This window comes from Elgaria multicarinata, chromosome 12 (genome assembly GCF_023053635.1).
Source record: "Elgaria multicarinata webbii isolate HBS135686 ecotype San Diego chromosome 12, rElgMul1.1.pri, whole genome shotgun sequence".
Taxonomy (NCBI): domain Eukaryota; kingdom Metazoa; phylum Chordata; class Lepidosauria; order Squamata; family Anguidae; genus Elgaria; species Elgaria multicarinata.
In genome coordinates, this window is record NC_086182.1 from 32,652,247 (window position 1) to 32,676,548 (window position 24,302).

The following is a 24,302-nucleotide window of genomic DNA, read 5'->3' on the forward strand; positions in this document are numbered from 1 at the left end:
GCCTGTTCAGAAGACACCTTAAACCCTGCTGGTTAAGGCTTTCGGCTAAGCAGCAGGGTTTAAGGCGTCGTGTGTGATGCGTTTTGCCACTCACTCTCCCCAGGGTTAGCTGCTCAAATCATGGCTTAAAGTGTTGTGTGTGACAGCACGGCTTGTGGTTAGTGCTAACCCCAGAGAACCGCAGTTTCGCTACCTGCAGAGCCTGAAGTGTTGTCTGAACAGGCCTGGGTGGCGGGGAACTGCACAGAAATCTACTTATGAAAGACGGACCGGCTGTGTTGCATTTCTGCCCTATTAGTCACTTCTTACTGAGATTTCCTCCCTTTGGTCCAAAATACATCACTGCTGCTTGTGTGTATTTCCTGAGAGAGGAACTGCAGGGAAACAGGGGAGCGGACCAGGGTGGAGAATACGGCCACTTCTTCCAAATTCTGGAGTGATTCACATGTGTGTGGGTATGTTCTTAAGCGGTGAATCAATACAAGGTTACTTTTAAAAAGCACTTTGGGTGTGTCAAATCAGCCTAGCAAACGTTCCAAGATGTGCGTGGAATTGGAGCTGCCCACCAAATCCAGCCCCCAAATCAACTTCCCCTGCCTCACCCCCAAGGCCCGAGCAAAACTTTTATGAAATGCAATGTTATACTTTTTTTTCACTTTGAAGGAAAAAGCAGCAGCGTTTGTTCTTGCGTTTGCTGTGTACATCTTGCAGGCACATACTCAAGAAGCAAAAACTGCTTTGAGCGATGGTCTTTTAGGAACTGCGTTCATTCCTAATTCCATCTCACCCCAACTGATGCTGTGTCATAGCATCTTGGGTCCTTCCCTTCCTGTAGGAAGTCAGCTCTATCCCTGATCAAGCCTGTCTTAATTATGGGCAAAACCAGAACAGCTGGAACACAATCCCTTCTGAAGGTATGATTTCACCCAGAGTGGTTTTGCAACTTCAGAGTGTTGCAATGCAAACGCCGTCCAGGCCTACGGGTGAGGTGAGATGCAGTGAGCTTTCTGGGCTGAAACTGACATACCAAATCAAATCACCAAGGGACCAACAACGCATGTAAGAATCTCTTTACCATGTCTCCTTCCAGGCTCTGCAAACCACGTGGTGCCCAGTCTTAGCCTCTACTGATCTTATTTATTTATTTATTTAGAATAATTATATACCGCTCCCCATGGAAAATTTCGGAGCGGTGTACAATGTAAAATGAAAATAAAAACAGTTAAAACAAAATTTAAAAGAAGCAATAACATTAATCCAAGGCTGCATGTTAGAGAAAGGCTTCTTGGAATAAAGACGTTTTCAGGAGGCGCCGAAAGGAGTACAAGGTTGATCTTGTGTGTTTATTAACTAGCATTGGTCTTTCAATAACCATTTTTCTGAATGATTCACAGCACATACAAATGCAGTCAATTAAACCAAAGTGGCAGGATCCTGCTAACTCAATATCCAGGGCTTTGTTCTCTTCTTTCCACTTGTACTAAGGACAAGAGGGTTGCAGGCCAAGTAGCACCAATTTAACCATAACGGTAGCGTGGCCTTATGAAAAGGAGGACAGGGCTCCTGCATTTTTAACAGTTGCGTAGAAAAGGGAATTTCTGCAGGTGTCATTGGTATGCATGCAGCACCTGGTGAAATTCCCTCTCCATCACAACAGTTACAGCTGCAGGAGCTCTGCCATCATTAGCTAGAGCGACCAGATACAAACCTCCTGTAATCTCCTGTGGCTTTAACTGTTGTGATGATGAGGAAATTTCACCAGGTGCCACATACATACAAATGACACCTGCTGAAATTCCCTTTTCTACACAACTATTAAAGATACAGGAGCCCTGTCCTCCTTTTCATATGGTCACCCTAACTAACGGTGAAACCTCCATATTCAGGAGTAGTCTATACGATCATTCCGAACTGGATGTTTGTTTATTAAATCATTTCTTACCTGCTTTTCATGATAAAATAATCCCAAAGTAGACTACAAGCAATAAAATGCAGAATAATACATTGTTGACGATGACGACAACAAAAATCCAACTGGGGAGACCAGGAACAGATAACAGTTTTCATGATGTAGCAAAAGAATAGAACGGAAAATGTAATCCAAAGCCTGAGAAAGCAAGTAGATGTTCTGCTAGCACAAAAAGCTTTTAAGTCTTGGCACTGCTTTTAAATAAGTTGTGTTGCCTTTTCGGAAAATGTTCTCTCTTGGGTCGCTGTGTTATCAAACACCAGGAAAGTACAGCACCGTTAGGACATCCTCACTCAATCTTAATATCCAGAAAAGTACCTAAGGAGAAAGTGCTCCATCAGGTAGCCGGGTCCTAAGCTGTGTAGGGCTTTATATGTCTGCATTCGTACCACCGGGACAAACAGCAGGAGACACCTGTCTCAGACGTACCTTGCTTAGGATGCACCTTGGAGCATCTGTCTGACCATAGCTGGAAGCAAAGAGTTATTATTGTTATTTAATAGATCTATATCCTGTTGAACATATTTAAAAATATCTCTTTAAAAAAATCCCAGGTAGTTCAAAATGCATTACAATATACATAAAAGTTGCTAAAAAGTTTATATAAAGCTTTAGTTAAAGCATTAATATCAATTAATACCAATACAACACCATAATTGCATAACAGGCTGGGCAGCAAAAAGAAACTTACACCATGTTTGCATTCACTCAGAGAAGGCTGGAGTCAATGGGCTAGGGTGACCTTTGGTCTCAGGGCCGGTGCCAGACTATTTTGCGCCCTAGGCAAGGTGAGCTACTTTCACACACACACACACACACACACACACACACACACACACATGCCAACTTTGAATTTTAAGAACATTTGTTTCCTGGAAAAAATAAGAAGCACAAAACTTGAAACTGCTAAATTTATTTTAGAGTGCAAGAAATACGTCATGCCAATTATAGCAAACAAATTGGAAAAGAACATCTATGGGTCTAAAATGCATTATTTAATAGGAATATCACCTCCAAATCATCCCCCCAACTCACACGAGCACGCACACACACATACTCAGCATCGCTCACTCCAAACAAACACGCATGAACACATGCATTCACTCAAAGACCCCGTGCACCCCATTCACCCATACATTCTCTCTCTCTCTCTCTTCCGGGCGCGTTCCAGAAGTCCAAACGTGGAGCCGCCCCACCCCCACCCCAGCGTCCCTGGCTTCATTTCGTCTGGGCAGGCGCAGGGCGCCGTCTTGCACGCCCAGGCCCAGCTGAATCCTCAGGCCGGGCCGGCTCACAGCCATCGCGCATGAGTGCTGCACTGTGCCCAGTGCCCCTCTTAGCTTGGCACTCCAGGCGGCCACCTGAGTGGCCTCTATGGTAGCACCGGCCCTGTTTGGTGACATCCCATAATTGCTGGTGGCACAGGTCAAAACACAGCCACAACGTAAGAAGGGAACTGGGAAAGGCTGTGGGTCAGGAGAACCCCAGATTTGCATACAGGATATCTCAGGTTTGATCCCTGACATCTCCAGGTGTTGCTGGAAAAACTCCTGCCTGAAACCCCGGAGAGCATCGCTGCTGCCAGTCAGTGCTGACAATACTGGGCTTGATGGACCAAAAGCCTGACTCAGTTAAAAGCAGTTTCCTACGTCCATCCCTTGTGCAGGATCTACTGGGATCCCCATGCTGGAGCACAAGGTAAGTCTAATAAATAAAGCAGCCGTCTTCAAATATCTGCAAGGCTGCGATGCAGAAGACGGAGCAGACCTGGCCGCTGTGGCATCAAAGGGCAGGACTGGAACCAAAGGTTGGAAGAGGCAGGAAAGCAGATTTCAGCTAAACGTCAGAGAAATGTCCTAATGGTAAGAATTTGGTGAAAGTGGCACAGGGCTGCCTCAGGCGGTGGTGTGTATGATGTGGCTTTCTTCACTGGAGGTATTTATTTATTTATTTATTTATTTATTTATTTATTTATTACATTTCTATACTGCCCAATAGCCGAAGCTCTCTGGGCGGTTCACGAAAATTAAAACCATGAAAAGCATAATAAAACAACTAACAGTCTAAAAAACACAAATACAAAATACAATATAAAAAGTACAACCAGGATAAAACCATACAGCAGAAATTGATACAGATTAAATTACAGAATTAAAACAGCAAAGTTTAAATTTAAGTTAAATTAGGTGTTAAAATACTGAGAACATAAAAAGGTCTGCAGCTGGCAATGGAAGGAATATAGTGTAAGTGCCAGGCGGACCTCTCTGGGGAGCTCGTTCCACAGCCGGGGTGCCACAGCGAAGAAAGCCCTCCTGGTAGCCACCTGCCTCACTTCCTTTGGCAGGGGCTCACGGAGAAGGACCCCTGTGGATGATCTTAAGGTCTGGGCGGGCACATATGGGAGGAGGCATTCCTTCAAATAACCTGGCCCCAAGCTGTTTAGGGCTTTGAATGTTAGTACCAGCACTTTGAATCGGGCCCGGACCTGGACTGGCAGCCAATGAAGTTGTAGAAAGACTGGCCTGATGTGGTCTTGCTGGCCAGTCCCTGTTACTAAACGGGCTGCCCTGCTTTGTACCAGCTGAATTTTCCGGTAGCAAGCTGCATCCTGTACTGTGGACACTAAAAGATCTCCGTCCTCCCTTCTGACTCCATGATTCTAAAAATATTTCTGCATGACAGGTGAAAACGCAACCTCTGCACCGTTTCCTTGCACGGCAGTTCAGCCCCACTTGAATTCCTGCCCCTTGTTCAGCTGTTTAAAGGTACAGGTACCCTGTCCGAAAAAGAAACTGACGACACTGTGTTTACATTCCCTGCTAAGTCTGCAGAGGCTGTATTTGAAGCCAGTCCAGTGGGACAGGAAGCTGTTGTGTGAGCCGGAATAAATCTCCTTCTCTCCCTCTCTCTCTCTCATTCTGTTCCGCTCATGTTTCCCCTCCCTGCTCAGTTTTTAATGTGTGTGGTTTTGGACGCGTTTGCCAGCTGTGTGAGAGAGCCAGTTGTAAAGCTGAGTGGGAAGGGCCGGGCTTGCAGGAAGTTGCAGAGAAGCTGCCTCTCGGAGAAGGTTTTGCAGGGCCAGAAATAAAACCACTGCAAAGAGAGAGAGAGTGGGGGGGAAGAGAAGCTTGTTGTGAATGCAGCTGGAGCCTACCAGAGGGCTCTCAAAAAAGCCCCACTGGCACGCAACTGACAACAGCGAGTCCCGAATGGAGCAGAGGGCAGCGGTGTTCCCCCGAACATCAGCTGGGGAAGAGCTTCAGCAGAGGTAACGCTTCAGGGTCAGGGGGTCATGTCCCCAGAGGGCTGGGCATCCTCCGGCTTGGCTCTCTCTCAGTGGAGCTTGCCGCTTTCAAAGGTCTGGTTGTGTCCGCCATCTCCCCGTGATCGGAAACAGGCCAGGCTGTTTTGAGTAGTGGAAAGAACCCACAACTTCCGAACAAGACATCAATGGGACCCTTTTTGTGTGTGTATTGAATGTGTGCCACACGGGAGGTTGGAGCAGCCAGGAGGGAACAGAAAGCAGGTCTGGCACTGTCTGGCAGGTGGGCAGTGGAACGGGTAAAGTGACCTTTGCTGTCACCGTTTTCTTAGGTTGTGAGTCCGAGGCTAGAGGCTCGGGAAGGATCGTGACAGATAACCAGCACATCCCCCAAATGTACATTTTCTTCTACTGGGAGCTTTTAGACCAGATGATATTCTTGGCTATCCTATCCCTGCTGCTTTGAGTACCATTGTTCCTGGCAGAAAGGTGACCTAGAAATCAAATCAAGTCAATCAGTAATGCAAGAATATGTAGAAAGGTTATCTTGGATCACAGTCCCGTAGCTGGGGTGGGGACTCTCGGTCCTTGGAGACTCACCAAAGTCACAGCCTTCTTTGAGTGACCAGAGTTCATTCATTCCCAAGGGGAAGAGAGGAAGAGGGAGAGAGAGAGAGAGAGAGAGAGAGAGATTGACTGATTGATTCCAGGTCATTAAAGGACCACACTGAAGAATACTTAACTTACTTTTGACTTTAATAACTTTCTCTATTCTTTTTAATTTTGCTCAGGATCCACGGATGGACATTTTGCTTATTACTTTCTTCATTAGTCTTTCCTATTTCCAAAGAGCTTGGACATTTGGGGTGGGTAATTATTCACGCAGTTCTCTTCCCTGCCCTGTCCCAAGGGCTGGGCGGGAGTAACAACACGGCGTTTATCTCATTTGTATCTGTACAAATAACCTGGCAATCGTTCGGGCAGAGAAACAATGGCTGGCACGCCCAAAGTCCATCACAGTGCACCGACGTCGTGATAAACTGCAGATAAATTGGAGTTGGTGGGTTTAGAATCCCTTCCAAGGGCTCCCTCTTGATTTGCACTGAATGTCTGGTAGTGCAAACCGTCACAGGGTGAGACTTTGGGTCAGAGATGCATGGGTCCCACTGAGCAGAATGAGTGGGAGGCAGGGCTGGCATCAAAAGTAGGCGTGGTTACACTACTGCTTTTACAGCGCTTTAAAGCGCTTTAAAGTGCTTTGAAAACGTTTTGAAACCTGTATATGCAGTGTGTCCTGGGCCCCAACAGTTGTCAAAACTGTTATAAAGCACTTTAAAGCAGTAGTGTAGATTCCCCCCCCCCCCAGGATGAGAAGCAGCTCCAGTGGGTGACAATGGCACTGAGGGAGGGGGACTGATGGAGAGCGTCTCGCCCCAAAGCACTCCAAAATCTGGAGCTGGCAGGCCTGCCGCATTTTGCAGTAAGGATGCAATCCTATGCATGTTTAGACAGGGGGAAAACTGCATCTCCAGGCTTGTAGGATTTTTTTTCTGTCTAAACATGCATACACATTACCATCTAGAGGCGGTGTGTGTTTTGAGGGGTGGGGGTGGGGGAGTAAGACATTAAATCCAGAGACTGAATTTCTCAGTTCATTGTTTGCTTTGAAAACAAGAACACTGAAGACAGGCAATGAACAGCAGCAGGCATAATTTCTTAGAGACAAGCCTGGATTTACTGGTAATGATAGGTGTGTGTACAGGCACAGCCCAAATGCTCAGGGTCCTCTCTCCTCTTAACTCTTTGGTATCTGCTACCCAAGGATGCTGCTGCTGCTGCTGCTGCCTAAACCTTCACCTGAATTCCAGACTCTGCCCTTGACCCAGGTTGGCCTTGCCCAATTCAGTGCCCTCCTGTCATCCCTGGCTGGGGGAGGCTGGCCTGAATGCACAGGCTGAGTCCTGCAGATTCTCGGATGCTCTTACCATTCCAAGGACTCAGACGATGAAATTGACAACTGTAGAATAAGGCTCCAGATGAAACTGACAAGGATTTTTACAGTAGGAAATACATAGCAGACCGGTAGACTTGCACAAGACCACTGATTAAATTTAGTTTAAAAAAAACATTACGATACCATTTGCGCAAATTTAAAAACCTGGAAAATAATAATTAAAAAACCACAATCCCTCTTGAACAAATCACAGGACCCAGAAAAAAATATATGTGTCCATTTATTTAGTACAAACATTTCCAGAATCAGGAGGAAAAACCCACTACAGTCTGCCACCACTTGTCAGAATGAATCCCTTCAGGCTTAAACAGAACAGAATTCCCAGTGTCACACATCCCTAAATTTTAGATTGGTACCTCTTTGGGTCAGGGAGCCACGCTTCTGTAAGTGACACACATGTTGAATGCTGGATTTAAATAAACCAGTTATATTCATCATGTCAAAAGTAGTAGCTAATGTAAGCAGGATATGGAGTGTTGAGAATGCTTAGCAGCTCTCCCAGAGGCATGAGTGACTGAAAGCTTCATCCCACCTAGAATCATAGAATCATAGAATAGCAGAGTTGGAAGGGGCCTACAAGGCCATCGAGTCCAACCCCCTGCTCAATGCAGGATTCCACCCTAAAGCCACCTACCTGCTTGCCTCAGATGATCCCCATAGCGCTAAGCTTTCACGGTTGCTGCTGCTGTTGTTGTTGCTACCATGTTTAAAGTTCTCCCTAATATCTATTACTGTGCCAATTTTAGAGTCTTTATCTTTAAAGCTTACGCAGATGTAAGCATTTCTTTAAAATCCTGCTCCTACGCCCCAGCGGCGGCTCGGAAGATACGTTAAAAATGTAGGGGCTAAATACGGCAAATCTTTTTGCTTTATTGCGCAATTAAGGCAGGATGCATGGGAGTACTTCACAATCAAAGCAGATTATAAGGCGGAAAACGTCTGAGTCCTTTGCATGCAATTCACAGTGATTGCACAGTATAACGCTGGTGTGATAAAACTCATAGGATGTTGGGAACTGTAGTCCAACGCACATCTGGAGGACATCAGGTTCGGAGAAGCTGTTCTAAGATTGGACATTAGTTATGGCCCAATTGTTGTGGGGCGCTTTTGTGGTGTTCCTTCTAGGCTGTGACACGGGTCGGGGGTACAGGTAGAATTTGTGCATCATGGATGAACGTGTTTGATATTGTATTGTTTCTCAATTATGCTTGTTATGGTGCTTAATTTTATTTTTTGCATTATTGTGCTGAATATGGTTTAAATTGATTTTGGTTTTTTTCATTTTATGTTGGATTTCTCTATTTGTGCAAGTCATTTTGAATGCTTTTTATGCTTGGAAAGGATTCATAAATAATACTATTATTATTATTATTATTATTAATAATAATAACTGCAGTATCCCAGTCTTCTCTATGGGCTCTCGTTCTTGTTGGCCACACAGCAAGCTATGAATGCTCCAGGTGTTGCCATTCAGCACAAAACATACACAAAAATGAGTGTCGATTTGCAGAAACGGTGGCATTGGTTTGCACGACTACTTAATTCTTCTGGGCACAGCCTTGAAGCTGCTTTGGCTCGCAAGGACCTGAAATTTTATTAGCAATTTATTTTATTTTGGATCAGCACAGTGTAAGTGACCACCTGGCCACTCAGTGTCAGAAACCGCTGCTAAGAGCTGTTCTCTGCCCAGCCCCGGTGTCTTCCAGTCCAGGCCTCTGCGACAAAGCTGGCTGTAATAAATGTGTTACTCCAGCTTGCTTGGATGCCCTTTCCTGGCCGGCTCCTTTAAGCCGAGGAAGGAGGGAGGCCCAGATTATTTTCCAGCCTGCTGTGACTTCAGAAGGCAGCAAAAAGGAGCATAGCAAGCAAGCTGAGAGAACGGAGGTCTTCTGCAGTGAGCAATAGTTGCTGGAGACAAAGGATGAAGCTGGCACAGGCCAGAGGACACCTGCTGCTTTGCCCAGCTGGGTAAAACAGACCCTGATTTGTCCTTCTCCGCTCTGGATGTCCGACAGAAGACAGGCAATCCTGAAAAAAACAGCTCTGGGCCAAAAGGTACCCGCTGTCTGTGTGTGATTTTTGCAAAATGGCTCCTCCTCTTGCTTTTTAAAAAATATCTCTCTCTTTCCCATCGGCAGCTGAGTTCCCTACTCCCTTTTCTTCCTCTTTCCTCCCTTCGATCCTCTGTTTTTCTCTTGCCTTCCCTGCTCTCTTTTCATTCACAGTTGCCACTTTTTCTTGTCGGTAGCCGCTGTGTGACTTTTACACTTTTATAGACTGTCAAAAAATCAACAGCTGAAGCTTTAACAGATTGCAGTTTTGGGAGTCCCCATTTCTTCATGCAATGCGGAGCTTGGCCGGTTGCATGTTCACTCAAAAGTAAGGTCAATGGGACTTACTCCATGGGCTTGCAAGCCCAAATGCCTTGAAAATGAAACCCCTAATTGTCGGCCACCCCGGTCTTCCTTAATGCGGTGCTCCCCAGATTTATGGACCATAACTCCCATCAGCCCCAGCTAGCATGGCCAATGGTCAGGGATTATTTGTGGGCGGCTGTGGAAGACACATCTCTTTACCCAAGCCTTTCATTTAATGATTGTGTTGCTCTGTTAGTCTGCTTCTTAACGATTGTGCATTTAGGTTTGGTTTTAAATATTGCAAATAATTCGAGCCTTTTAACTGATGAGTTTTTGTATTTGTCAATATATATTTTATTTATTTATTTATATAGCACCATCAGTGTACATGGTGCTGTACAGAGTAAAACAATAAAATAGCAAGACCCTGCCGCATAGGCTTACATTCTAATAGAATCATAATAAAACAATAAGACGGGGAAGAGAATGCACCAAACAGGCACAGGGGAGAGTAAAACTAACAGTATAAAAGTCAGATCGAAATCAAGTTTTAAAAGCTTTAGAAAAAAGAAAAGTTTTTAGCTGAGCTTTAAAAACTGCGATTGAACTTGTAGTTCGCAAATGTATTTTAATTCTGTTTCTGTAAACTTTCGACATGGTAAGCGATGATGATGATGATGGGACTTGTAGTCTAAAACATAAGGGAGGCACCAGGTTGCCTATCTCACTTTGGAAGCCTGAGGGCAGCGCCCTTTTCTCATAGTGTGGCCTAGTGGTTAGAGTATTGGACTGGGACTCAGGAGAGCAGGGTTCTAATCCCCACCTGGCCACGAAGCTCACTGAGTGAATTTGGGCAATCACTGACTCTCAGCCTAAGCTGCCTCACAGGGTTGTTGTGAGGATAAAATGTGTGTGTGTGTGTGTGGAGGATCACGTACACTGCCTTGGGTTCATCTAACCCAGTATTGCCTAGTGGGATAAAAATGTAAATACATAAAATGGATACTGTTTTATACTGTTGTTTTTGTATTTTTGATGGTTTTAAATTTTCTATACTTTTTAATGTTCACTGTTTTTAACTTTTGTAAACCTCCCAGAAAGCTTCTGCTATGGGGCGGTATATAAATTTAATAAATACATACATAGAGGCAAGAGGTAGCCCTGTTTAAGAGGTGCCTGTAGGGAAATCGTGCTACCTATGCCAGGGACGGCAGACTTCTACAGGTGGGGATCCCAGCTGGTACGTCGTGGTTTTAGGAAGGGTGGTGGCGTGGGGTCCATAGGAAAATGAAGAACAGGCCTGGCTTTCTCACCTTGCTGCATGTATTTCAGGTAAAGGGCCGGACCTTTCCACCATGCCGTTCAGGAGATGGCTGCCCCGGGCGGGGACCGGCTGGAGCAGAGCGAAGCGGATCGACTCCAAGCATAAAGCCGGAGGCGTTGTGGCTGCGACAATGTGCTTGAACTTCGTGCCAGGTATGACAGAGCTGCGTCCGAGGGGCCTGTTTTGGGTGTCAAAAGAAGATGGCAGAAGTAGGCGACTCCCAACCAGCACGTGCGGGGAAGGAAAATAAGCCCCCGTGGCTTATTTTCCCTCCATGATCATGCCAACCCGAACTATGTATATTTCTGTGATTGTTTCTTTAAAGCGACGTTAATGACACGACACTGCCTTGACAACACCATTATCAGTAGTAGGTGAATAATAACGAATAGCATGAAAGTCATGGAAGTAGTATAAAATAAACTGAAGGCTCTATAATAACCCCCGTTCTGCTGGGCTTCCTTCTCTGAGGTGCAGGGAACAGCCTCGTCCTCAAGAGGATCTTGCATTTGGACCGGACTTTGCGCTCCTCCACGCCACCACTCAGGTAAGAATGGATCGTCGGGGTGCTTGAAACTTGGCAAGAGAGGGGGCTGTGGTGGTCAGCCAGCAAGGGTCAGGGCTTAAGGGAGACTTCCCCAACCTGGGGACCTCCACATGGGTTGGGCTACAGCTCCCATCATTCCCAGTCAGCCTGGCCATTGACCCCACCTCCATTTGCCTTCGGCCCTGCCAACCACTGGGACGTGGCCCCTGGTCACCGTTGGTTTTGTGCAGCTCTCCCGTTCGTGCAAAATGAGCCGTGGACACAAATCCGGTGCAAGATGAACAGCGAGCCGAGGTCTGGAGAATCTTAGCAAGGTCGAACGTCACCCGTTCATCCCTGTCTTCTCCGGATGGCTCTCACCCATACGGTCGCATTGGTCCATTTTCCTATTTTATTTATTATTTAAAACATTTATATCCCGCCCTATATCATTAAGATCTCAGAGCAGCATACAGATAAAAGCATACAGTATAAAACAATAAATATGCACCGTTAAAAACAAATTAAACCATGAACAACTTAAAACAATATACAATTTAAAAGCAGTAAAAGCAATTAAAACAGTTAAAACAATATGCCGGTGAGTTTAACCATCAAAGGCTTTGTTAAAAAGCCATGTTTTTACTTGGCGTTGAAATAAAATCAGTGTTGGTGGCAATCGGACGTCCAGGGGGAGGGCATTCCACAGTCAGGGTGCCACAGCAGAGAAGGCCCTCTCCCTTGTCCCATCATAATGTATATATTGCATTGGTGGGATACGGAGAAGGGCTCCTTCAACAGATCTAAGGTCTCGGGCAGGTATCTATAAGGAGAGGCTCTCTCTCAAGTATCGAGGTCCCAAGCCGTTTAGGGCTTTAAACGTCATTACCAACAGCAACAATCTTCCTAGGCATGATGGCCAAATTTCTCCCATTCAGGCAGCCACGTCGGTTTTCTCATGGCTTCCTTTTTTTTCTGTTCCAGGGATTTCATCCATCATCAGGGAGGATATCCGGGGACACCATCTCAGCCTGCGTCCCCGAGGCCAAGCCAAATACCGCTGAAGAACATAGCCACTGCTGGTATAGCCATGGGCCTTATGGCTTGAAGGGGTGACTGGGCTGCATTTCCTGGCCCAGAGGAGTGGCTGGCAACTAGATTGGCCAGAGGCCCCATATCCAACATTGTAATTGGGAGGTTGGGCCAAAACCTGGGGCAAATCTACACAGAGTACTGAAGGCGCTTGCATGCGCCCCCAGTGCGCCCCCAAAGCGATTGTGTAGATACCGCCCTGGAAGAGACGGAGGAAGAGGCGGAGGAGGAGGTGGCTGGGGAATCCAGCCGCGTCCTTGCTGCTGCCGCCCACCGCCCTGCCGGCCGGGTCGGAGAGCTCGGCGGAAGAAGGCAGGGCGGAGAGCGGAAGAAGCTCTCCGACCTGGCTGGCTCTTTCGCTGGCAGCAGGAGGCCGGCGGGGAGGTGGGCAGTGGCGGCAAGGACACGGCCGGATTCCCCAGCCTCCTTCTCCTCCGTCTCTTCCAGGGCGGGATCTACACAATCATTTTGGGGGCGCACTGGGGGCGCATGCAAGCGCCTTCAGTCCTCTGTGTAGATTTGCCCCTGTTATGCTTTCTTAACTTATTTATTTATTTATTGCATTTTTATACCACCCAATAGCCGAAGCTCTCTGGGCGGTTCACAAACTTGTGCTCAGGAAGGTTGGCAACCCTGTCATTCCTTCCAAGCATGTGATTTGATGCAGTACTGAGCAGCTTTTAATTTCTTAAAGGAACAATAATTAAAAAAACAAGTTTCTAGATCTTATGAATTTCAAAGCTTGAGAGGTTTTAGGCAATGCTCATTGGTTTCTCGAGAAGCTGAAAACGTGGCTGGGTAGGATTTTCAAGTGCTCAGAGGGGAAAGTTCTAGAGCTCTTAGGAGCTCTGGGCTACTCCCTATAAACCAGCAAAACTAGACTAAATTACGGGAAACCGTTTTTAAATATAGAATAAATTATGCAAGATAAGAAGAAATCATGTCACTTTGGGAGCCTGGGTAAGGTTCCCAATAATTTACATAATTTATATCAGATTCATGATTGACCTTTCTTGGAGCAGAAACTCTCTCTCTCTCTCTCTCTCTCTCTCTCTCTCTCATATTCCAAATCTGGAAAAAGAAAATGTGTGTCGTTTCTCCTTATTTTGCATACATTGTGTTTAATCGATTCCTGTTTGGCTAGAGGTAGGCAGAGTTCCAGAGGCCAAGGGAACTTCCCCCTTCGATCTCTGGGAATCTAATCCAGCCACCCTTGAAATTCCACAAAGTGTTGCTCACATTTTTCCGACTCTCCCTTCACCACCATAAGGACTAGAATCACGGTTGCTGTTTTTTTAAAACCACCACCACCACCTTAGAGCAACCTACAGCCAGCGAACCGCGACTCCCTTACTCATGGAGCCTTTGTGCTCAGCTGGATTGGGACGGTTGTGCAGAAATGTACCTTCCTCTCTCTGTCCTTCCCTTCTTCAGAAGCCATCCAGAAACACCGGAAATGCCTGGCCGATTGGTTCCGCCAGCAGCCCAACGAGGAGAGGCAGTTTGGCCCGTCCTTCTCGCTGGACACGACCCACGTCGACCCCGTGATCCGGGAGAGCTCCCTGGAGGAGATCCTGAAGCCCTCTCCCGAGATGACCATCCAGAACCAGCTCCAGGCCTCCTGCAGCCGCACCATTGGCCTCCAGCACCTCTTCGACGCGGACGCCTGCGGGCATCCGGTGAGGAACGTGGTGCTGTACGGGACAGTGGGCACCGGCAAGAGCACCCTCATCAAGAAGATGGTGATGGACTGGTGCCACGAGCGCCTGCCGCGCTTTGAGCTGCTCATCCCCTTCTCCTGCGAGGACCTGTCCCAAGGCAATGCGCCCATCTCCTTGCGGCGCATGGTCACCAAGAAGTACCTCCACCTGCGGGAGGTGGTGCCGGCCTTGGGCTCCGCCAACCTCAAGGTGCTCTTCATCCTCAACGGCCTGGACCGCCTCAACCTGGACTTCCGCCTGGCCCGCACCGAGCTCTGCTGTGACCCCAACGAGCCGGTCCTTCCCTCGGCCATTGTGGTCAACCTGCTCAGGAAATACATGCTGCCAGAGGTGGGTCTTAGGGACTGACGGGTGGATGACGAAGCCAAGCCCTCCTCGCCTCTCTCTGCTGTGGCCTTCCTTCCCACCAGTGTTCCCTGGTGGCACCGATGGCAGTGGGACGGTGAATTTACTCCGGGTTTCAATCAGAACCAGTCAGAACTCCAAAGGAGCAATCCAAGGTGCTTCCGCAACTTGGAAAGCTCATTTAGGATTCCAGCTGAAACCCAGAGCGGATTCACTGTCCCATGACGTTGGAGCCTTTACTAGGGCTGTGCACCGACCCTCCGATCCGCTCTGCACCCGATCCGCAAATTCCGGATCGGGCCCGCTCCGCCCCGTGTCGATCCACCTACGGTCTGCTCCATTCCGCTGCGGAGCTCCGGATCCGAATCAGAGCTCCACAGCAGTGGCACCGCCGCTGCCATGTAAAGCCCCCTCCCTCCTCTCCCCTTACCTGCGTCCGTCCGCGGTCTGGCAGCGGCTTCAACTGAGCCCGAGGACTCAAACCGGAAGACCAGGCCGGAGCTGCGGCCTGGTCTTCCGGTTTGAGTCCTTGGGCTCAATTGAAGCCGCCACCAGACTGCGACAGAGACAGGTAAGCCCCCCTCCCCTCTACCCCCTTACCTGGCTCTGCCGCCGTCGCCACATGCACTGTGGCAGTGCCAGGTAAGCCCCCACTTACCTTTCTTTCAGAGCTCCGGATCGAGGCGAAGGATCTGCTTGGTCTCAATCTTCTTCGCCTCGATCTGCAGCACCCCCCAACCCGCTTTGTGTCCGCCTTTGCCGGAGGCAAATCAGGCCGCCTCGCTATTGCTTCTAGGCTCCGAAGTGAATCCTTTATGTAAAATAGGGAGAAACCACGCACATTTTCTTCTTCCAACCTAGCCTTTACCCTCCTGGGTGGGGGGAAATGGGAGACAGGACACAGACCGTGCAATGGGAGCAGGCCCTGATGTGTCCTGTGCCTGCTCCTGCCTCCTTTGCTCCACCTTCTTACCCACAGGGCCGTTGCTATCAGTTAGTCTTGGGGGGAGTCTACACACCGTTCCGAAGGTGCCCTGAAGCCACTTGAGGGCGCCCCGAAAACGCTCATGTACTATGTACCTTAATCGTCCCCAGAAGAGGCGGAGGAGGAGGCGTGCTTCGGCGTTCCGAAGGGCGAGGAAAGGGGGGGGCGGCGGCGGCGGCGGCGGCGGCGGCTTCTTCCGTAGTTTGCCTCTCCAAGGAGTTTGCCTCTCCAAGGAGCGCGCGCGGGGGAGATCCCCAGCCACACCAAGTGGCTGCATGGAAGGGGGTGGAGGAGGAAGCAGGCTGGAGACACGCGCGCGCGCACACACACACACACACGGACACACGAGGCAAACTGTTGCTGGCAGCGGAGGGCGAAGGGGAGGAAGAAGCGGTGGCGGCGCGCGCTGTGTCTCTCTCCCCTGTCTTCCTTTGAATTCCGCGATGCATTGTCCTCCTCGCTCTCGCTCAGGGGACACACACACACACGCTTCCTCCTCTGCCTCTTCTGGGGACGATTAAGGTACATACTACAGGAGCGTTTTCGGGGCGCCCTCAAGTGGCTTCGGGGCGCCTTCGGAACGGTGTGTAGACTTCCCCCTCCAATTGGAGCAGGCCCTCCTGTTCCGTGGGAATCCTTTAGAGCTGTATTCAGTGAAAACCTGCACCACCCCCTGTTATAACATACTGAAAACGAAATGCTCTGAGCCAGCCTGCCCTTGACTGACCCTTGTGCGCGCATGTGCTCCTGTTCTTCCAGGCAAGCATCATCGTCACCACGCGGCCCTCCGCAGTGCGCCGGATCCCCAGCAAGTTTGTGGGCCGCTACGTGGAGGTCTGTGGCTTCTCCGACATCAACTTGCAGAAGCTCTACTTCCAGCTGCGTCTGTGCCAGCCCGAGTGCGCCGGCACCTCCGGCCCTCCCACAGAGGAGGAGGCGAGCGAGCAGGACAACCTGGTGGAGATGCTTTCAAGGAACTTGGAGCGGCACAACCAGATCGCGGCCGCCTGCTTCCTGCCCTCCTACTGCTGGCTGGTGTGCACTACCTTGCACTTCCTGTACTTCACCAAGTCGGTGCCTCCTACTCAGACCCTCACAGGCATCTACACCAGCTTCCTGAGGCTCAACTTCAGCGGGGAGGTGCTGGACAGCACGGACCCCTCCAACATCTCCATGATGAAGTACGTGGCCAAGACAGTGGGCAAGCTGGCCTACGAGGGGGTGATGTCCCGGAAGACCTCCTTCTCGGAGGCGGACCTGCGTCGCTGCTTCGAGGTGGAGATGAAGACGGAGAGCGAGCTCAACCTGCTGAACGTCTTCCGGAGCGACGTCTTCCGCTTCTTCCTGACGCCCTGCGTGCAGTCCGGCAAGGAGCACACCTTTGTCTTCACCATCCCCGCCATGCAGGAGTACCTGGCTGCCCTCTACGTGGTCCTGGGCGAGAAGAAGACCCTGACGCAACGGGTGGGCAAAGAGGTCTCCGAGATCATCAGCAAGGTGAGCGAAGACGTGTCCGTGGTCCTGGCCATCGTCTCCAAAGTCCTGCCCTTGCGCATTCTGCCGGTCATCTTCAGCCTGGTCAAAATCTTCCCCCGCTACTTCAGCCGCTTCGGCAGCAAGGACCGCGACACCATCGCCCGCACCATGGCAGTGGAGATGTTCAAGGAGGAAGACTACTTCAACGATGACGTGTTGGACCAGATCAACTTCAGCATTCTTGGGGTGGAGGGCCCCATGCGCCACCCGGACGAGGCGTCCGACGACGAGGTCTTCGAACTCTTCCCCATCTTCATGGTCGGGCTGCTGTCACGGCGCAACCGGGCCATCTTGGACCAACTGGGCTGCCCCATAAAAAACCTGGCGGCCTTCGAGATCGCCAAGGCCATGAAGAAGACGGTCATTCGCAACAGCCGCAAGGGCCTGCCGCCCTCCGAGCTCCTGGACTACCTCTTCTTTCTGCACGAGTTCCAGAACGAGCGCTTCACGGCCGAGGCCATCCAGTCCTTGAGAACCATCAACCTCTCCTTTGTCAAGATGACCCCCCTCAAATGCTCCGTCCTGGCGTCTGTGGTGGGCACCACGAGTCACGAGGTGGAGGAGCTGAACCTCACCTCTTGCCACCTAGACGTCAGCAGTCTGAGGACTCTCTTCCCAGTTTTGCTGCGATGCAAAAGGCTCCAGTGAGTGTTGGGACCTAACGGGGGCAGGGTTAAAGTACAGCATCCTTCCTCGGGTTGCACTACAGCTCCCATCATTCCCAGCCAGCATTGGCTGGGACTCAGTGGTCGAGCACCTGCTTTGCATGCAGATCCCAGGTAGGGCTAGGGAAAACTCCTGCCTGAAACCCTGCAGACCCATTGCTGCCAGTCAGTGTCGACAATACTGGGACAGATGGACCAAAGATCTGACTCAGTATAAGGCAGCTTCCTCTGTTCCTAAGTAATAATGAATCAAGAAAGAAGATCCTTTTTAATTGCTCATTTGAGGAATCCAAATTTCCCTTAAAATCCCTGTAAAACTGTGGACCCAAATCTTTTAATAATCAAGAACAGTGGGATTTTCTGGGGTGTGTGTGTTTTGTTTTTTGAATATAGACCCGAGAAATTAATTTGAGTACTTTTAAGAAGTGCCCATGTTCTAGAGAGATCTGTCTCCAGCAATGGTAACTGTTCCTGGAGCCAATTTATGGCCATGTAATAATTTCATAAAATTAATTGAAGAGTGTTCGGAAACTCCAGCTGGTTCAAAGAGCTGCAGCCAGATTGTTGACCAGGGCTGGTTACAGGGAGCAGAGAACTCCCCTGTTAAAACAGCTCCACTGGCTTCCAGTCTGTTTCCAGGCACAATTCAAAATGCTGGAAATGACCTATAAAGCTCTATATGGTTCGGGTCCAGGTTATTTGAAAGAACGTATTCTCCCTTATGAGCCTGCCCGTGCTTTGAGACCTTCTGGAGAAGCCCTTCTTTCAGTCCCACCATCTTCACAGGCACGCTTGGTGGGAACATGGGAGAGGGCCTTCTCGGTGGCTGCTCCGGTGCTCTGGAACTCTTTTCCCGGGGAAGCTAGGCTGGCTCCCTCCTTGATGGGCTTTCAGAAGCAGGCTAAAATGTTTTTATTCCAGCAGGCCTTTGGAGAATAATCTGGCCCTCCATCTATGTTAATGTTAATGTCTTATAGTTTTGTTGTGTATTTTAAATGTTTATGGTTTTGTTTCCCCCCCCCCATGTATATTTTAAACTTTGTAAGGCCGCCTTGAGGCCCAGCATTGGGCAAAAGGCGGGATACAAATAAATATAATAATAATAATAATAATAATAATAATAATAATAATAATAATAATAAATTATTTTCCAATGTCCCGTAGGTTGCAATCTTGCCTTTCACCAGCGGGTGGCAAAAGGTGATCAGAGCAGAATAGTTGCACAGGGGCACCTGACTCTGAACTAAATTGCTCTTTTGGTTTCCTCGTTCAGCTTGCCGCTCAACAGCCTGGGGCCGGAGGCGTGCAAGTTGATCAGAGACCTACTCTTGCACGAGAAATGCATGGTCAGCACCTTACGGTGAGTGTGAAAGGGGTGTGGCATCACATGTCTCGACAACTTTGGCCCTTCGAACGCAGGGTCGGGCTTCTACTTCCCAAACCTAACGCTAGTGCTTATCAGTGACATAACATGCTTTGCATACGTTATCTCAGTAAGCATTACAAGATACCTGTGAGATGGGTTTCTTTCCTTATCACTGTGTAGCAGGAGGCCCTGGCAGGTGGGGAGAGGCTGAGGTCACTCATTGCTTGCTTTAAGGCTCTCTGATTAACTTGTGCAGGAGATCCCAGTGGCTCTCTGGGAATACCCGGGAATAAGTCCCATCGAGACTAATTTGTGACTACATAAGCCTAAACAGGTTGGAGAAACCTGCAACGGAATCAGATGAGCTCAGATTTCCACGAATCCGACCGGCAAATTCTGGAGCAGACCAGCTTTTCCTAAGTTATACAGATTCCACAGACTTACAGATTATTTCCTTTCCACAATTTTACCCAAATTTAGTTGTAGAAAATAAAAATAAAAACACTGGCCAAAATACTGCCAAATACCAAAACAAAACAAACCAATGGCCAAATACGGGCATTTCCTCCATAGGTTAAAGCACGAAGATGTGCATTTTCTGGAGGATTTAAGCATTTTCTGCGGGATTTGTGCATTCGTGCAAGTGAGAATTTGCAGAATTGCGAATTTCCGCAAATTCGAGCAATTGAGGGAAATCCAGTTCCGTCAATAAGCAGACAATGGAATGAAAGGCACCTGACAGTTACAAAATCTGTACCTCCCTGCGCATCCCCTAGGCTGGCTGGGGATAATGGGAGTTGTAGTCCAACCCCTCTGGAGGGCACCGGGTTGGAGTGGGCTGGTGTACGGGAAGGCTCACGCCTCCTGACTTTCACCTCTGCCCCTTCTGCAGGCTGGCGGACAACCCCGTGACTGAGCAGGGAGCCCGCTACCTGGCCGAAGGCATTGCCGGCAACCGCTCCTTGAGCCACCTGTCGCTGCTGCACACCTCGCTGGGCAACCAGGGCGTGGCAGTGATCACCCAGCACTTGGCTCAGAACCAGCACTTGCGGGAACTGGACGTGGCCTACAACTCGGTGACCGACGAGACCGCGCTGGCGCTGGTGGAAGAGGCCAAGAGGCACGCAACGCTGGAGACCGTGCAGTGAGTCCCGCCGTCCCCCCTGCAGCCTCCTAGCTGAATAGGCCCCCGTGTGCAGGCGCATGGTTATGGTGCATCCCTGGCTAACCGAGCAATTTTTCCAGGGGCCACGTTTTTAAGTGGTGAAGTCCGGGGGCGCTGAACTATTGTCAGCGCAAGGGCTGAATACCATTTTGAAGAAGCTCGTGTGTGAGAGTGTGTGTGTGTGTGTGTGTGTATATGTGTGTGTGTACATTCCAGGTCTTGGGTGAAGCCAAAAGCACAAAAGCAGTGACGAAACCACTACCATGTTTTAGCTTATGGTTCTTATTGCCAGTAATTAAGCCCTTAGGAGAGGCATTTTAACCTTTTAGAATTTGGGGGGGGGGGAATGTGCCCAAAACAGGTAGTCAAGGGAAAGGAGGTAGGATGTGGGATAAGGTGGATGGTCGTCCAGGAGGGCAGACGAGGATCTGAGGCAGGGCGGATATGGTCCGCAGGCCTGAGGTTCGACATGCCTGGTCTAGTTCTATCGGCAGTGGCTTTCCAGGACATCAGGAAGAGAAAAAGCCTTCCCCATCTCCAGGCTACCTGGTACTTCTAAGAGGAGGCACCAAAATTGAACCTGGGTCCTTCTATATACAAAGGATGTGTTCTACCCGGGAGCTACAGAGCTCCCCAACTTGGCTTTCATCAGAAAAACTGACTGAAAAAGGCCCCAATAAGGATGGGTCTTGGGGAAAGGGGCAGGCGTATTTGGGGACCAGTTCAAACCCTCTGGAAGCTGGATTGGCAGTCTATACTAAATGAATGAATGAATGAATGAATGAATGAATGAATGAATGAATGAACAATTTGTATTGCCAAAATGCTGCAGCGTTCGAGAAAGAGATATGCAGAGAAATGAGCTTCCATTACCCCAAATCCTGCTCCATCTTAGGCCACAGCTAGACCTAAGGCTTATCCTGGGATCATCCAGGGTTCGCCCCTGCCTGAGCACTGGATCCCCTGTGTGTCACCTAGATGAACAGGTTTGACCCCTGGACGATCCAGGGATAAACCTTAGGTCTAGCGATGGCCTTAGTTCTCACCATGGGGATTTCACTAGTCATTGTCTATATGCTCTTAAGCGTCCATTAGTCTTCATGAGGACTAGGGTCTTGGATTTCATTTTTTCCCCCTTAACAGAAGCTGAAATATGGCTGACGAGGCGGTGGGAACAAGGGTGGTTAAATGGTGAAAGGCAGGAAGAACATCAAGATGTGCCTTCCAGATTTTCCAGAAGTGCACGTGTTCTAGCGAGATATCTACGGCTGGGCCACATGGAGTAGAATGAGTAGAGAGAACTCCCTGGAAAACATCTTGCATGAAACCCTGGAGAGCCACTGACAGTCAGTGTAGACCAGGGCTGCTCAGTCGTCAGACTTGTGAGGTCTCATACTCGTTCCTCTGGTCTTCAGCGAATAATTCCTTCCTAACATGGGCCCCCTTAAAAGATGGGCATGTGCAGGTGTAGATTTGATAACCTCTTCTCCCCAATTTACTCCTTCGCAGGTAGGGGCTGTGATTCAGAGGTAGAGCACCTGCTACATGCAGGTGGTCTCAGGTTCGACCCCTGACCTCCCCAGGTGGGGCTAGGAAAACCACTGCTTGCAGACCTGCTGCTGCTGCTGCCAGTCAGTGTTGACAATGCAGGGCGTGGTGGACCCAGGGTCTGAGTTAGGACAAGGCAGCTTCTGATGGTCCTAAGGCCCTGGCTGGCTCCTTAAGCGTTCTTGTCCCTCCCTCCAGCTTGTATTTCAACGAGATCAGCGCGGAAGGGAAGCAAGCCCTGCACGCGATGCGCAAGGAGTCCAGCCGCGTCAAGGTGCTCATCTTCTTGACAATAGGGGCCGACGTCTCCGACTACTGGGCCATCATCCTGAACGTGGTCCAGAAGAACCTGCCCGTCTGGGACCGCGAGCGGGTGCAGCAGCACCTCGGCCTGCTGCTGGAGGACTTGCAGTGGAGCCGCCGAAAGACCGCCAACCCTTGGAAGAAGGTCAAGTTCCTCCGCGTGGAGAACGAGGTCAAGAGGATGCTGGGAAACCTCCAGCAGGGGGCTCCCTAACGCCCTGCTCCCCGGAGCCTTCCGGAAACAGCATTATTCCGACTCCGGTTCAAGAATGCCAGTTGCGGGGGAAGAGCATGAGCCGTGTCAGGTGCATACAAATGCCCACTGAATCTGGAATTGGAGGAGATATCTCTCCCATGGCGTTGAGCTATTGTCTACCTAGTGGGCTTCCGATTGAGGCATCTGGTTGACTGCTGTGGGCCATGGATGCTCAACTACATAGGCCTTTGGTCTGATCCAGCATGGCTCCTCTTACATTCTTATAAGCCTGGCTTCTTCATACCTACACAATACAGATGTCAGACTGACAGACCAGTGATTCAGACAGAGATTCACTTTTGAGTCCTGTCCCATCTACCATGTTTCAGATGGGTTGCCAATTTTTTTTCATCTCTTATCTGTACTTTCTGTGTTCATTTGTCAGCTTATTGGTGTATTATTGTTTTGTTTTGTTTTTAATTTAAAAACACAATTTTTAAAAGCTGAAAACCTGCTCCAAGTGGGAAGGAGGTGGTTTATAATGGCACGGGTGCTCGCCACTCTGTGCTATGCAGAGTTGCTAAGAACCCAAAGAACTGTTTTCCTGGAAAAAAATTGTTTGAGTGACAAGCAGGGATGCAATCCAAAAGTACTCCCGCCGTACAAATAATGCCTCATTTATGGGCACCCGTAGGCCATACGGGTCATGCAGGGAGTGGTTAGCTAGCTCTCTTTGACAGCTCGAAAAAGGGGTACCCCCCAGTATCCCCAGTACATAGATGTGCAGTGTGGTGTAGTGGCTAAGGTGTTGGACTGGGAGTCGGGAGATCCGGGTTCTAGTCTCCACTCAGCCATGGAAACCCACTGGGTGACTTTGGGCCTGTCACAGACTCTTAGCCCAACCTACCTCACAGGGTTGTTGTTGTGAGGATTAAAACGGAGAGGAGGAGGAAGATGTACGCTGCCTTGGGTTCCTTGGAGGAAAAAAGGCGGGATATAAATGTAATAAATATGTCATTATTCTCAGAATCCTTACGTGGTATGAACATGAGGTACCGATTTAAGTTCAGGGAGAGGCCTAGCTCCACACCACAGCGTGGGTCATTCTCACATTTGAGGTGTGTTCCTGAGGGGTGCTTCTGTGTTGCTGTGAGGACATTCTGCAACAACCCACCACCCCGGCAGTGTTCACTCCAGGTCCTATCATCAATTCCAAACACAAATACCTCACAAGCCCTGCCTATTATGCCCCACGACACTATGTTTTCTTCCCAGCTTGTTCAAGATTCATAATCGTGGCATGTTGGAACTTGAGGCCACGTTTGGGGCCAAAAAAGTAAAAGGGTTTCTTTATATCGCTGAGGACTAGCAGCATGTGAAATATGACAGGCCATAGCCCCACTGGGGTTGTTTTGTTCGCCCCCTGCTGGCAGCCTATATCTATGCAGTATGTGAGTCTTCTTCCCTACTTCCAGGTAGTTGAGTGGTGGGTTGGATTCTCTTGAAAAAGTGCAGAGGAATAATAAGGATGCCCAACCCTCATCTCATGCCAGATTTCGAGGCTGGGGTTCGAATCAAACCTGTGGGGATGAAGAAAGCATAATATAAAGGAGGGGTGGGTAGGGTGACCATATTTGGGAAACCAAAAAAGAGGACACCTAGTGTGCGTGGGGGGAAGCAGCTTTCTGAGTCCTGCAGAAAGTACATTATTCCCCCACCACCTTAAAGAACCCGATTGGAGTGGAGGAGGGGAAAGGATTTCATTCTGCACCACCACCATCCACTCCAATTGGGGCCTTTTCTATAATGTCCAGGAATGACCCACTTTCCCCTTTAAGACCTCAATTGGAGCTCGGGGTGGGGGAATGATGTGCCTCAAGAAAGCATGTCACTCCCTCCTGCCATGCTAATGGCAGCCTTAAAGGGGA

At 49.2% G+C, this 24,302-nt stretch overlaps 1 protein-coding gene across 4 annotated transcripts; it reads left to right on the top strand.

Moving 5' to 3' along the window:
* The first annotated feature begins 5,005 nt into the window (after positions 1-5,005).
* On the top strand, positions 5,006-24,023 carry NLRX1 (NLR family member X1). 4 transcript variants are annotated; one of them, XM_063139347.1, is made up of 9 exons: positions 5,006-5,237; positions 10,935-11,078; positions 11,398-11,473; positions 12,437-12,534; positions 13,979-14,595; positions 16,355-17,775; positions 19,070-19,156; positions 20,055-20,306; positions 22,074-24,023. In XM_063139347.1, exons 2-9 carry the CDS (start codon positions 10,958-10,960, stop codon positions 22,390-22,392), a joined length of 2,991 nt encoding a protein of 996 aa, XP_062995417.1. In that variant the 5' UTR covers positions 5,006-5,237; positions 10,935-10,957; the 3' UTR covers positions 22,393-24,023. The 4 variants fall into 4 exon arrangements, with proteins under 4 accessions (XP_062995417.1, XP_062995418.1, XP_062995416.1 ...); XM_063139348.1 differs by lacking the exon at positions 5,006-5,237 and adding an exon at positions 8,792-9,300; XM_063139346.1 differs by lacking the exon at positions 5,006-5,237 and having other exon boundaries at positions 10,746-11,078.
* Positions 24,024-24,302: the final 279 nt, after the last annotated feature.